The 16443-nt window shown below is 34.3% G+C and overlaps 1 protein-coding gene across 9 annotated transcripts in view; it reads left to right on the top strand.

Annotated features, from left to right (window-relative positions):
• Nucleotides 1–16443, top strand: part of LOC137240594 (uncharacterized) — a 69663-nt gene that overhangs the window by 23819 nt on the left and 29401 nt on the right. For 7 of the 9 annotated variants that reach the window (XM_067767081.1, XM_067767079.1, XM_067767078.1 and 4 more), the window contains one exon: nt 13916–14639. In XM_067767081.1, the coding sequence (XP_067623182.1) occupies nt 14531–14639 (109 nt within the window). In that variant the 5' untranslated portion in view covers nt 13916–14530. Of the gene's footprint in view, nt 1–2166; nt 2274–13915; nt 14640–16443 lie in introns of all 9 variants that reach the window. The other 2 variants (XM_067767075.1, XM_067767080.1) reach the window with 2 other exon arrangements.

Raw genomic sequence — 16443 nt, 5'->3', positions numbered from 1 at the left:
AAGGATGGGTTTCGACTTCAGAAGTCACTCCGGCGCAGTTGTAGTGATTCCAGGCATCACATACGTTGCATTGGACCATCTCGTCAGTATCGCCATGATTGCAGAGAGTACAGCTTTGGCCATTTGTTTTCGGAGGTGTACGAAACATTTTTAAGATTCGCAATTTGTGCGGCGTATATTGAAATTAATAAAACGATATAATTAATAATATATAATTTTTTGAAGAATGTTGGGAAAAAATCAATACTATATGTTTGATAGCAATTTTTATTTAAATTATTTTAGCGCTTGTTTTTGTTTTTTTTTTTTTTTATCGGCCTATTGATAAATGATTCAAGGTTCGATTCGAGCTCAAGGCCAGAACAATAATTTTTTTTCTAATGATAATTATTGTTATTTTTTTATTTTTCTAAATTTGAAAAATTGTATTTTGTTTTTGGAATAGTAAGTAGAAAATTTTTCAGACAACCTGCCATAGCTGCGCAGATAGATCCATTTCGAAAGGTGCTAAGCCTTCATCATCAGTACGCTTTAGGCATGCTGCGCTAACCATTTAGCTATATTTTAGCGCTTCAAAAAATTATAGTTTAAACAAGAAAATTTTCCGAATGAATTAAAAGTCAAAGGCAAAACTGCTTTCTCAATATTATTGACATGGATTGCTATGAAATATAAAAATTACAGTTTGAAAAGCAAGTATCTGTAACAGCAAGTGTCTGTAACAGTGAACTCAAGTAAATTAGTTATGGATGATTTGCACTTACAAAATCCATGCTGACAACTTGCAATTAATGTTGAAATCGAAAATGTTAGGTGATTTGTATCGATTGCTTCGAACAACTTTGTAATAGCGGACAGTCTAGCTATGCCACGATAGTTTTCAATGGACGACTTAATGCCGCTTTTATGGAGAGGGATGAGAACGGATTCCTTCCATGCCGTCGGGAAAATTCCATACTTCAAAGATAGGTTAAACAGATCAGGACTCCATCGATTCAAAGTTGGAAAAACCAAGGCAGATTGAATAAGTTACAACAAATGTGGACATTTGGACTAGTGAACAACGTAGTTGCGAAAAATTATATGACAGCGTTACTCGAAACTCTGAATAGGGTTGGCAAATATCCGTGTACCAGTGATTTTGTCACAGCTACTGAAATATCACAGTACATTTCAGCGACAGCTTACAAGGAATATGACTGATTGCCTGTGACAGGATTTATTTCCCTTTACCAATCATAGAATCAAACATAGCCTCTCATCACAGAAGCAAAACGCTTCTATGCTATTAACCAGCAAGTTACTTAAGCTACGACTGAATAACAGTAGATACCCAAAAATTACGAAGAGTTTATTATTTGCAACATAATCCGTGATTCCTGTTGGCGTGGTATTTGTTTCGTTTCAGTCAGAGTCACAACCACTAAGAGGCCACAATCACAGATAACATTGTTCTTCAAAAACCACGGGATCGGTCAATATTAAGGCCATGGCACTATGACATTTTTCATATAAATAAATAAATAATGAATACCAATAACATCGCCATAATCAACAAAGTTGTTGCGTTTGTAAATATGAACGAACTTCAGACTTGGCAATTAAAGTTTATTACGCCTTGTCCATTCACATACAAAATACTTGCTAACATATTTTGTGTCGTACTCGTATTCGTTTGTTATATTGCAGTTTTTAATTGCGAAAAATGTTAGAAAATTTATCAACCAGTGGGAAAAATAATTTAACTTGCAAAGTGTGCCAACACCCTTAGCCAAAGCAAATGTCAAATTCTTCTTATGATTTGTTTGCAACAAAGTTTGGGAGTTGGCTACTTTTCAATATCAGATGGCGCCAGTGTCGCTTATTCTACTGTTCTCGATAAAAATATGTGCAATCTACTCATAAGCATAAGCTTGTGTTAAGGGCTAATTAAACTTCCTTTCCCCATCGCCATAGTCGTAACCATACCCACATCCATAACCATCTCCAATGTGATCGATTAATGGCGCCTTAAACTAAAAATCGTGAAAATTTCATAAAAATGAAGAAAACGCAAAAAATTACAAACATATTCCACAAAAAATAAGTCTCTTAGTCATAACGTATCCAAAACAATGAATAAAATCTACAAAAAGTAATTAAATTCACTAACTCAAATATTTTTAGGTTATGGATATGGCGAGAAACCAAAAACCAATTGGTTGTCTATGGTATGGTTATGGCGTTAACATTATGGTATGGCACCATTAATCGATTACATTGATTTCCATAAGGTAGGTTCGATCAGCTGTTTTATCTGGTTATGGTTTTATGGTTATAAGTCACTATTAATTGGCCCTTTAAACACATCTATACGAAAACTGCTTATGTGTCGGGGCTTTTATTGGGTATGTCTTTTGATTCAGCACATCCTTCCGGCCAAGACAAAACAAATTAATACCATCAACAAGGAGTGTCCCTTTCATTTTGCAAAGGTGCATATTAAGTTATGTTATTTTGCAGTGTATCATTTTATAAACTTTCTAAATCATATTTAATTAAATGTCTGTAAGCTTGTGGAAAGTAGGGAATGACACAAAGTTGTTGTCTGGGGCTGGTTATAAATTAAGCTTTCGTGTTTGATGGAAATAGGGATCGGGTCCTGCTCAGAGTTACAGTTTTACCAAATTAAAATTAAATAAATGTACACGAAATAATGAATTCTACTAATTTTATTTCCTTCAAAGAATTTCAATACTTTGGTAGGGCGTTTGGTTTGGTGGGGTGACACAAGGTATGCCCACTTCACATTGTTATAGAGTCAATTAACATTATGAAAATAAAAGTTGACTTTATGACCAATGTCAACGAGACCTCCTCATAAGTCAATGGAACGAAAGCGAGAATTCACAGAACAAAACGCTGGGTTGTCATTAGGGCCATAAAATCAATTGAATGGATCTTAATTACGGCTTAAAAACTTTAAAATTTGTTTTCTTTTAAATGTAGGCGGTGCCATGCCCATTTTCCCAAACTATACCAAATTTCTGTTTTCGCCATAAATGCAACCCACATATCAAGTTTAATAATTTTATCTATCTTTGGTAATGCATTATCGCATTTTTGTCATTGTTCGAAAATTCGATTCGTGGTCGTCAACGGATTTTGTTAGTTTTCATTGCCGGTGTGTATAATAGTAACAACAATCTCCATGCCAAATTTCAGCACGATATCCTTAACGGATTGTGATTTATGGGTAGAATAACTGTTACATTTTCTTCTTCGAAATGTGCCATGCCATGTTTCCAAATTTATATTTCTCGTCATTAGGCAACTCTCGTATCAAGTTTCATCACCTTAACGGTCATGGGAATGAATGAATAATGAATTACCGAATTTTTTCCATCTTTCGAAATTTTCAATATCGAAAAAGTTGGCGTTTTCTATACAAATCTTTATAACAAATTTCTTTATGATATCTCATTTTTTACTCAATTTATCGTTTTCACTTTATCGATCGCCTTTGATAGCGGCTGGTTCGAAGGCGACGGAAAACTGGTGAGTATTGTTGGTGTAGCGATAAGGCCACTCCCCGCAGGTTTTGGGGTGTATTGTCGATGTTGTTGGTCCTTTGTCGGATATAGATTCGGTGCGTTCCGGTAACAAGCACCATTAAATTACTAGGCCGGTCATCTCGGGCACGATTTAATATGAACACATTGAACCTTCTAGGCCTTCCCCTTCCCCCACCGCGAACTTGGGGCGCCAGAGTCTCGCCGAGGAAATATAGTATGTATGATATATTCATATTTGTAACAGGATTCCCCTCGCATAGGTGAGGTTCCTCGCACTCTCGTCGTTCTGTCCCACGTTTTTTCATTCTAAATAGGCGTCTCTCTTCCTTCTTCTCTTTGCGTTCCTACTAATTTTCAATGCTTTTAAGTCACTGTACGCCAGAGCATCGCCTGCTAAATATGTTTATGATACTTGTATATTTGTAACAGAATTCGCTTAGCGTAGGTGATGTTGACAATTGGGAAGCTATGAATTTTGGTTATCAACCCCTTGAATCCCAGATGGTAAGTGTCGATTCTCTTATCGTAAGTCTTCTCCAGTATCTGGCTCATCGTGAAGATCTGGTAGATAGTAGGCTTACTAGGTCTGGAGCACAGTACAGTATGCTAGATAGAACCTTATACACTAGCACGGTTTGTGGGATGGCATTTCTTGTGGATTGGGCAAAGTACACCTAAGCTCCAATCTGGAGGTATACGCTCATCCGATCATATTTTGCATAGGAGTTGATGCATACTCTTTACATAATCTTTGCCTCCATGTTTGAAGAGCTCGGTGGGTATTCTGTCATTAGCTGGCGCCTTCTGGTTTTTAGCCTGGGTTTTGTCATTCTAACTAACTTCGTCATGCTCGGGTGCCCGCTAGCTAGCAACGGAGAGAAATATTCCCTATACAGCTTAAGCATACTCTCTACGTTAGGTTCAAGGTCGCCATTATCGTTCCTGCAGCAATCTGCCTCGGTTTTTGTTGTTGTATTAACGATGAAGACACTTTCCGATGGTTTTGGGGAGTGTTGTCGATGTTGCCGGATATAGATCCTTTACTATCTAGACAATATGGCCCTCCACCCCTAGTTCCTTGAGAAACTTGGCGTCGCCAGAGCCTCGCCGTGTAAATATGTGTACGATACGTTCATATTTGTAGCGGGACTACCCTCGAGTAGTATTGTTCTCATCAACCTATCCTAATCTGCCCTGGTGTTGACACCTTCCATCATTCGCCGAATTTTTTTGGTAGAATATTCGGGCATTATTCCTATCAGCCAGCCTCACGACGTTCTGCCTCACATTTTTTAATTCTAAATAGGCGTCTCTCTCCCTTCTTCGGCTTACGATAATGCTCCAATAACCACGCGCTGCCGCGCCCATACGCAAATTCTTTGCCTCCCCTTTATTCTGACTTATATTGAATGCTTTTAAGTCACTGTACTTTTATATTTAAAAGACAGTTTGTATAGATGGCAACAATGCATAACACGTGAAAGGCCGGTAGAGAAGTTGAGAAATTTGAGGGAAGTACACCTACCGTTTGCCTCACCTACATACACAAGCTTCATCAGGTCAGCAGTCTAACGCCTATGAACTATTCGTATGCAAAGACAGCGGTTGGAAAACCCAGGGCCGGATTACAAAGTAGGCAGAATAACAGTTGCCTGAGGCCCCCGATTTTAGGGAGCCCCCGAAAAATGAAAAAGACTTCTAAAATTTTCGTGCAGACAAAAAATTCTAGACAGTAAAAAAAATAATAAGAACTGAAAATAATTTTTACTCAAATAAATAAAACTAAATTGACCGCATTCAAAAGGCGACGACCGACGAACTAGACAAGGTTCCTAAAAAGGACATTTCCGACTCATTTGACAAATTGTACTAGCGTGCAAAGAAGTGTATCGAAGTGAAAGGAGAGTGCATTGAATAATAAAAAAGAATTATCTCAAAATGTAGGTACACTGGTTGTTTTTATTTTGAAAAATTTCGGTTATTTTTGGAACAGAGGGTGTAGAGCCTTCAACTCTATTTTGACTGCTGTGTGTTCAGTGAGTAAGTCATTGCAAAGTGAAAAAGCAGATTTGCAAACGTGTGCTTCTTTGTACGGATCGTTAGAAGAGAGTTTAGTTTCATTCCGTGAAAAGTTCAATGATTTCGAGGAAAAAACAAAACAATTATTACAACCTAATGACGGAAATGGTCCAGAAGCAGAATTTTTGAAATGAAACAATTCCAAAGTTACGTGAACTCCAGATACACTGATGCACAAAAAACTCAGTCATTTGTATAAGATTCTAATGGAAGATCAATTAGCCGATGTATTTCCTAACACAGAAATAGCTCTTTGAATTTTATTAACATTAATGATCACAAATTGTTCTGCCGAACGATCCTTCTCGCAATTAAAAAGAATCATAGCTGCTTAAAGAGCTACAACGCGACAAGAGCGACTCGAGATATTAGGTTTTGGCTTGAGTCAGATTTACTGAAAAAATCGATATTGATGATGTAATGATAAATTTGCCGAAAACAAATGTAGAAAACGACATATTTAAAACGTAAACAGTAATTTTATTGATATTATTACATTGTGACAATACAATTTTTATGAAAGATATAAGTTCGTATTTTTTAATCGAAAAAAGAAGGGAACGGACGTGAAAAAGGACCCCCAAATTAATGGTTGCCTAGGGCCCCGTCGAGGGTTAATTCGGCCCTGGAAAAACCAATAACAACGAGGAAAGTTAAGAATGGCGCTTACCACATACTATAAATATGTGCTTGCTGTGGCACTCCCTATTCAGATATTCTTGTCACTTGCTGGCCTTTTTATTTTGCCACAAAATTAGCGCACGTCCGTCCTCCATTCCAACTCATTAATATACATACATATGTACAAACACATAATAAATATGCAAACATACTAACATTATATCAATATTACAAGCACAGTTGTAGGTGTATACAGGGTCTAAAAAGGTCTAAGGCGCTGTTAAAGTTTTTCATGAAATATTTGGTAGCTTTGTATTGTTTCGATTGTAACTGCGTTCGATCGAGCTTAATATTTAGCACTATTCGTTTGAGGATAATTATACCTTTCATGAAAATGAAATGGTATATTAATTTCGTCACGAAACCGAAAATTGTAAGTCCTTAAAGGAAAATAGATAGACCCACCATTAAGTATACCGAAATAATCAGGTTGAAGAGCTGAGTTGATTTAGCCATGTCCGTCTGTCCGTCTGTCTGTTTGTATGCAAACTAGTCCCTCCATTTTTGAGATATCTTGATACAATTTGGTGAGCAGGTGTATTTGGGTGTCCGATTAGACATTTGTCGGAACCGGCCGGATCGGACCACTATAGCATATATCCTCCATACAACCGATTTTTCAGAAAAAGAGGATTTTTGTAATATCTTACTCAATTTAACAGATTCAAGCTTCAAACTTCACCAAATACTTTCGTATATTGCACATATAGTTGCCTGAAAAAATTGATGAGATCGGTCGTATATATAGTATATATCCCCCACAACCGATTGTTCAGATAAGAAACTTTTCGTAATTACTGCCCTATTTTAAGAGCTAGAGGCTTCAAATTTCAACGAATGCTTACGTATATAGCATATATTGTTGTCTGAAAAAATCATACAGATCGGTGGTATATATAGTATATATATATATTTTCGCAATTTTAGCCCCATTTTAACAGCTAGAAGCTTCAAATTTCACCGAACGCTTACGTATATGGCATATATTGTTGTCTGAAAAAATCATAGAGATCGGTTGTATATATAGTATATATCTCATACAACCGATGGTTCAGATAAGAAACTTTTCGCAATTTCTACCCCATTTTAACAGCTACAAACTTCAAATTTCACCGTTTGCTTACGTATATAGTATATATTGTTGTGTCAAAAAATCATAGAGATCGGTGATATATATAATATATATATGATGGTATATATATTATATATATATTTTTTTTTTGCGAATTCGGCCCCATTTTAACAGCTAGAAGCTTCAAATTTCACCAAATGCTTACGTGTATAGCATATATTGATGTCTTAAAAAATCATTGAGATCGGGTGTATACATAGTATATATCTCATACAACCGATTGTTCAGATAAGAAACTTTGCGCAATTTCTGCCCCGTTTTAACAGCTAGAAGCTTCAAATTTCACCAAATGCTTACGTATATAGCAAATATTGTTGTCTGAAAAAATCACAGAGATCGGTGGTATACGTATTATATACTTCATACAAACTGTCATTTTTGCCCCTTTTTTACGGATAGAAGCTTCAAAATTCACCAAGTTTCATCAAATAGTTACGTTTACTTCATATATTTTTGAAATACGTGATTCGTAGTCGTAGTTTTTACATGCAGACCACAAAAAACGTGAAGCTTTGCATCCTCACACAAAGTGCCTACCTATTTTTTATTTTATATTTATCTTAAAAATCGTTTAGATATGTTTAAATTTTACCAAATGTTTACGTGTATAGCATATATTGTTGTCTGAAAAAATCATAGAGACCGGTGGTATATATAGTATATATCTCATACAACCAATTGTTCAGATAAGAAACTTTGCGCAATTTCTTCCCCATTTTAACAGCTAGAAGCTTCAAATTTCACCAAATGCTTACGTGTATAGTATATATTGTTGTCTGAAAAAATCATTGAGATCGGTGGTATATATAGTATATATCTCATACAACCGATTGTTCAGATAAGAAACTTTGCGCAATTTCTTCCCCATTTTAACAGCTAGAAGCTTCAAAATTCATCAAGTTTCATTAAATAGTTACGTTTACTTCACATATTTTTGAAATACGTGATTCGTAGTCGTAGTTTTTACATGCAGACCGCAAAAAAAGGGGAAGCTTTGCATCCTCACACAAAGTACCTACCTATTTTTTATTTTATATTTATCTTAAAAATCGTTTAGATATGTTTAAATTTCACCAAATGTTTACGTGTATAGCATATATTGTTGTCTGAAAAAATCATAGAGACCGGTGGTATATATAGTATATATCTTATACAACCGATTGTTCAGATAAGAAACTTTGCGCAATTTCTTCCCCATTTTAACAGCTAGAAGCTTCAAATCTCACCAAATGCTTACGTGTATAGTATATATTGTTGTCTGAAAAAATCATTGAGATCGGTGGTATATATATTATATATCTCATACAACCGATTGTTCAGATAAGAAACTTTGCGCAATTTCTGCCCCGTTTTAACAGCTAGAAGCTTCAAATTTCACCAAATGCTTACGTATATAGCATATATTGTTGTCTGAAAAAATCATAGAGATCGGTGGTACATTATATACCCCATATAAACTGTATTTTTTTGCCCCTTTTTTACGGCTAGAAGCTTCAAAATTCAAAACATTTCATCAAATAGTTACGTTTACGTCATAGATTGTTGAAATACGTGATTCGTAGTCATAGTTTTTACACGCAGACCACAAAAACCTGAAACTTTGCATCCTCACACAAAGTACTTACCTATTTTTATACCTTTCATGAAAATGAAATGGTATATTAATTTCGTCACGAAACCGAAAATTGTAAGTCCTTAAAGGAAAACAGATAGACCCACCATTAAGTATACCGAAATAATCAGGTTGAAGAGCTGAGTTGATTTAGCCATGTCCGTCTGTCTGTTTGTATGCAAACTAGTCCCTCAATTTTTGAGATATCTTGATAAAATTTGGTGAGCAGGTGTATTTGGGTGTTAGATTAGACATTTGTCGGAACCGGCCGGATCGGACCACTATATGGAGGATACTCCATACAACCGATTTTTCAGAAAAAGAGGATTTTTGTAATATCTTACTCAATTTAACAGATTCAAGCTTCAAACTTCACCATATATTTTCGTATATTGCACATATTGTTGCCTGAAAAAATTTATGAGATCGGTCGTATATATAGTATATATCGCCCATAACCGATTGTTCAGATAAGAAACTTTTCGTAATTACTGCCCTATTTTAAGAGCTAGAGGCTTCAAATTTCAACGAATGCTTACGCATATAGCATATATTGTTGTCTGAAAAAATCATACAGATCGGTGGTATATATAGTATATATATGGTGGTATATATAGTATATATATATAGTATATATATATATTTTCGCAATTTTAGCACCATTTTAACAGCTAGAAGCTTCAAATTTCACCGAACGCTTACGTATATGGCATATGTTGTTGTCTGAAAAAATCAAAGAGATCGGTTGTATATATAGTATATATCTCATACAACCGATGGTTCAGATAAGAAACTTTTCGCAATTTCTACCCCATTTTAACAGGTATAAGTTTCAAATTTCACCGATTGCTTACGTATATAGTATATATTGTTGTGTCAAAAACTCATAGAGATCGGTGATATATATAATATATATATGATGGTATATATAGTATATATATATTTTTTTGCGATTTCGGCCCCATTTTTACAGCTATAAGCTTCAAATTTCACCAAATGCTTACGTGTATAGCATATATTGATGTCTGAAAAAATCATTGAGATCGGGTGTATACATAGTATATATCTCATACAACCGATTATTCAGATAAGAAACTTTGCGCAATTTCTGCCCCGTTTTAACAGCTAGAAGCTTCAAATTTCACCAAATGCTTACGTATATATAGCATATATTGTTGTCTGAAAAAATCATAGAGATCGGTGGTATATATATTATATACTTCATACAAACTGTCATTTTTGCCCCTTTTTTTACGGATAGAAGCTTCAAAATTCATCAAGTTTCATTAAATAGTTACGTTTACTTCATATATTTTTGAAATACGTGATTCGTAGTCGTAGTTTTTACATGCAGACCGCAAAAAAAGGGGAAGCTTTGAATCCTCACACAAAGTACCTACCTATTTTTTATTTTATATTTATCTTAAAAATCGTTTAGATATGTTTAAATTTCACCAAATGTTTACGTGTATAGCATATATTGTTGTCTGAAAAAATCATAGAGACCGGTGGTATATATAGTATATATCTCATACAACCGATTGTTCAGATAAGAAACTTTGTGCAATTTCTTCCCCATTTTAACAGCTAGAAGCTTCAAATTTCACCAAATGCTTACGTGTATAGTATATATTGTTGTCTAAAAAAATCATTGAGATCGGTGGTATATATATTATATATCTCATACAACCGATTGTTCAGATAAGAAACTTTGCGCAATTTCTGCCCCGTTTTAACAGCTAGAAGCTTCAAATTTCACCAAATGCTTACGTGTATAGTATATATTGTTGTCTGAAAAAATTATTGAGATCGGTGGTATATATATTATATATCTCATACAACCGATTGTTCAGATAAGAAACTTTGCGCAATTTCTGCCCCGTTTTAACAGCTAGAAGCTTCGAATTTCACCAAATGCTTACGTATATAGCATATATTGTTGTCTGAAAAAATCATAGAGATCGGTGGTAAATATATTATATACCCCATATAAACTGAATTTGTTTGCCCCTTTTTTACGGCTAGAAGCCTCAAAATTCAAAACCTTTCATCAAATAGTTACGTTTACGTCATATTGGTGAAATACGTGATTCGTAGTCATAGTTTTTACACGCAGACCACAAAAAACCTGAAAGTTTGCATCCTCACACAAAGTACTTACCTATTTTTTATTTTATATTTATCTTAAAAATCGTTTAGGTATGTAGATCTGTTCACTAGATATTTCTTATCTTATACATCCGATTATTCGGAGATTACGAACGGGATAAGATTATTGTTCAGCCCCATTCATGAAAGGTATGAAGTCTTCGGCATAGCCGAAGACAGTCCCGTCCTTACTTGTTTTTTATTCCAAGCAAACACTCGCTTCAAAATATAACTACCCCTATTTCCATACAAATTTAAAATCCCTGTTAAGCAAACTTCTGGTGATACTGTGCACTCATACACTCTATGGGAGGTCCTCAGGCCAGTTCAACCTAAGCTACTATCTACGCTCTTACTATCACTGCTCTCCTTCCTTATCGTCTTCTTTCTGTCCCTTTCCCTTGGCCTTTGCCTCGTTCTCCTCAGCTCTATATCGTTCTTTCTTTAATATTCCTTTTTCTTTTCTTCGATTCACTACTTATTCTGCCTTTACCTTCCTCCTAATTTTTTTTTTCAACATCTCTCTCCTTGCCCACCGCGTCCCCTTTCCCCTTGCGCATGTGTTTATCCTCAATATCCCTACTACGCACGTCAAAGTTAAGATTCTTCATACGCCATGTCTTTCGAATACTGAAAACTTTGATAATTTTATAAAAAAGAAGAAATGCAAAAAATCAAAACGAGTCCAAACCAAATAATTAAGGGTGTCTAAGCTCGGTTGTAACCGAACATTATGTACTCAGCGTAAGTTTCAATTGTACAGTTCAATGCAGATAAATTACTTTTATAATCCTACTGAGACATATTTTAAACACAAACTATTCCCAAAAAAGTAGAGGATTCTAAGTTCGGGTGTAACCGAAGTTGGATTTACGCTGCTGCTTATTTTACATATTAATTTACATATCTCCATTATAAGGAAACATACATAAAACTTGAAGCCTTCGATATGTTTCATAATATTGAAACTTTGGTAACATAACGGTTGATCGTAACGGCAAAAACGAATCGAGATAAATATAGACTTCCATAATTCAAAATGCTCAGAATGAAAAAAGCAATTGATTTAGCCATGTCCGTCCGCCTGTCTATCTATGATAACGATAACTTGAGTAAATATTGAGATATCTTATTGCAATTTGGTATATGGGTTTCTTGGCACTCATCTCCCATCGCTATTTAAAATGAGCGAAATCGGATGATAACGACGCCCATTAAAAAATGCCCCCCAATTTTCTCTTATAATAAAACTTGGTAAGTGAAATATCATTGTTACAAAACCATTTTTCGCTAAAATATAGCTTATTATTCTAGTCTATGGCCCTTTTAAACATCTTCTTTATAAAAGTGGGCGTGGTACTCAACCGATCCCTTCCATTTTTACTAGGAATGTTTCCTGATATAAAGAAAGCGTGGAACCCCAATTTTATTACGATACGCTAATTTTTCTTCGAGTTATGGCTCCCGAAACAGAAAATTGCTTAGTCAAAACAGGAGCATTGCCACTCCCATTTTCAAAAATTTCTATATTTTCTAACTTTTTGTTATAATTCTATTTAGAAAGTGTAATACCTGTAATATTAAGCTATTTTTTGCAAATATATTGCTTATTATATTCGTCTACGCCCCTTTAAAAGTCTTTTATATAAATGTGGGCGTGCCTTAACCGATTTCGTAAATTTTTCTTCGAAGCATTCCTTATAGTAAAGACAACTTCTCTGCCGAACTTTGTTATGGTAGGTTTAACGGGTTTTGATTTATGATTAATAATATTTGTAAAACTGATTGTATCACAAGTGGACGGTGCCACGCCATTTTCAAAAAGTTTTTGAAATTTTTATCAAGAGTCTCAATATCAGTCCACACATCAAATTTCAACATTCTAGGTGTATTATTTACTAAGTAATCAGATTTGTTTGTGTTTTCCAAAATATTACAAATACATAAAAAGTGGGCGTGGTTATCATCCGATTTCGCTCATTTTAAATACCGATGGGAGATGAGTTGCAAGGAAACCATATAGGTACTAAATTTCAATAAGTTATCCCAGACAGACGGACGAGCAGACGGACGAACGGTCGTACAGGCATTGGTAAAAATTTTTCATCCTGAGCATTTTAATGTATGGAAGTAAATATATATCTCGTTTCGTTTATGCCGTTATGTGCAAAGCACGCTGAGTATAAAAATAAAATATCCATATAATAAATTCACCGACTGAAATATTTATAGGTTATGGTTGGCTGCTATGGTATGGTTTTGGCTAGGGCGTTACGATATGGCATCATTTCACCAATTACATTAATTTCCATACGTTTGATTGAATCAGCTGTTTTATGTATATGGATATGGCAAGTTTGCCAGGCCCTTAACACTTTCGAAACTCCATAAAGGGCCAATTAATGGTGACTTAATATGATAAAACCATAACCAGATAAAAGAGCTGATCGAACCTACCTTATGGAAATCAATGTAATCGATTAATGGTGCCATACCATAACGCTAACGCCATAACCATAGCCAACCAATTGGTTTTTGGTTTCTCGCCATATCCATAACCTAAAAATATTTGAGTTGGTGAATTTAATAACTTTTTGTAGATTTTATTCATTGTTTTGGATACATTATGACTAAGACACTTATTTTTTGTGGAATATGTTTGTAATTCTTTGCGTTTTCTCATTTTTATGACATTTTCCCGATTTTTAGGTTAAGGCACCATTACTCGATCACATTGGAGATGGTTATGGATATGGGTATGGTTACCACTATGGCGTTAGGGTTAAGGAAGTTTAATTAGCCCTTAAGGAAGTATAATTGGCTCTTAACACTTTCGAAACTCCATAAAACTATACTACACTCAACTTCGTCATCAACACCCTGTATTCAAATTATGTACCCACTACACTAACACATTTAAACAATTATTCTGTAGCACATTGCCATCATCAAGTGTAAGGATATTTTGCGCAAAAGAACATTTGAGTTCATCAGTATTTCTTCAGCTTTATTACTTAGCGCTTCCGATGAAAAACTAAAATTTAAATTAAATTTAACTAAAAATAATTATAATAAAAAGTTTTAAAAGTATTAGAACCATCTTGGTATTAAAAGCAGTATTTAAAAATTTAATGAAAAATCTGTGTTTATATATATTCCATTATATGTTGGAAATACCACGTATTATGTATCTAATATATGTTGAAATTGAATCTCATTAAATAGAAGTTTTAAATAACCAAATATTGATAACTGCGAAATGCAGAATTAAAAAGCACTTCATTCCATTCCGAATTTATGAGAGTGTTAATTTTTTCGTGAACTATGAACATAGAAGAAGATCCAGAAACTGCTTGGTTGGAAACAATTACTTTTGGTGGATTTCGCGTGTGGCATATTATTGCTATTTGTTTGGGAATATCTTTAAGTGTTTGTACGTATTTGATTTGAATTATTTGAACTATTTTGCTTGTCACGGTATCTAAAGGATGAATTTATTTTCCTATTCAATTCAAATATATTCAATGCAATACCAAATACTCGTGAAATTCGTTGTGTAAACGTACAGGTGAACTTTTAGGAAAAGAATGTTCCCAAGGGTTGAAGGCAAACCACAGCGGAGGTAACTTTATCATAAACAAAGATTTTCGGGCGCTTTGCGAAGAGCTTCGTCGGCTTCTTATCGGTAACAACCAAGACAGACAAGTTATTGTTTTATTATCGGTTTATTATTGACAGCGAATAATGATCGTCAAGTTTTCGATTTGTTATTAGCTTCCTTTCGATTTTTTATCAGCTTTTCATCAACTTTATAATAAACTTTTATAGCTATCTGTTCTATAACAAACCGATGAGTCGTCGTTAGCAAATAGATAATATTTGATAACGAATTGTTAACGGCCAATTTTTGTATAGCAAATCGATTCATTTTTTTTACGAAATCGATAAATTTTCGATAACACGTCGATATAAATTGGTTCTACCCTGATAACAAATGATACCAAAAATAAGTTTCTAAAAACAAATTCATATCCTTTTGATAACATATCGATAACAAATCGAAAACGTATTCATAATATTTCGACAAATTGTCGATGATAAATGCAAAACTTCGATAACAAGCGGACAACTCGTCGATTAAAATCAATTGATATAATTTATTTAATCTTATTTAACTTAATTAAATTAAATTTAATTTAGTTTATTCCATTTAATTGAATTTAATTTGATGTATTAAATTGAAGAGTTTCGGGAGCTATAACCCAAAGAAAAACGAACGTATCGTAATAAGATCCTGTACACAAATTTTTCTTATAGCAGGAACTATTTCTAGAAAAAATAGGCGAGATCGGTTAAGTACCACGCGCACATTTATAAAAAGACTTTTAAAAGGGTCGTAGACGGATATAATAAGTTATACCTTAGTGTGTTTTATTATAAAATTCGATATATGTGTTAGGCTTTTAACAAGATATATTTCTAGTAAAAATGGCCTAGATCAAATTTCTGGGTGTATTATTTACTAAATAATCAGGTTTTTTGTGTTTCCCAAAATGTTATGTATATAAAAAGTGGGCGTGGTTATCATCCCATTTCGCTCATTTTAAATAGCGTGCCAAGGAACCCATATACTAAATTTCAATAAGATATCTCAATATTTACTCAAGTTATCGTGATCACAGATATACGGACGGACCGACGGACATGACTAAATCAATTCCTTTTTCATCCTGCGCATTTTGATATGGAAGTCGATATTTATCAACCGTTATGTTACCAAAGTTCATAATATTGAAACATATCGAAAGCTTCAAGTTTGAGGTATGTATAAATCTTCGGTTGCTCCCAAACTTAGACTCCCTAGCTTTTTTGGAAATAGTTTGTGTTGGGTTTATAATGTTCGATTACATCCGAACTTAGACACCCTTCCTTGTTTAATTTTGTTTGTATTGAAAGGTACTGATTTGCTGCTCAGTGTGGTAGACTGTACAATTTTCTCCCACTCATGTTGCATTGTTATATGGAAATCGACCTAATAATATCAAGCAAGTGGAAGCAAATCTATATATATAAAAATTAATGTTTGTATGTATGCCATCGATTAACTCAAAAACTACTGGACCAATTATTATGAAAATTGGTATATATATGTATTTTTCCACGGGGAATGTTCGTATAATGAGTACTTTGATACTGGGTGACTAGGGTCTCGAGATATAGGCCAAAACATGGCCCCG

This window comes from Eurosta solidaginis, chromosome 2 (assembly GCF_040869045.1).
Source record: "Eurosta solidaginis isolate ZX-2024a chromosome 2, ASM4086904v1, whole genome shotgun sequence".
Lineage (NCBI taxonomy): Eukaryota > Metazoa > Arthropoda > Insecta > Diptera > Tephritidae > Eurosta > Eurosta solidaginis.
Note: the sequence above shows the minus strand (reverse complement) of the source record. Positions and strands in the feature narration are given on the sequence as shown.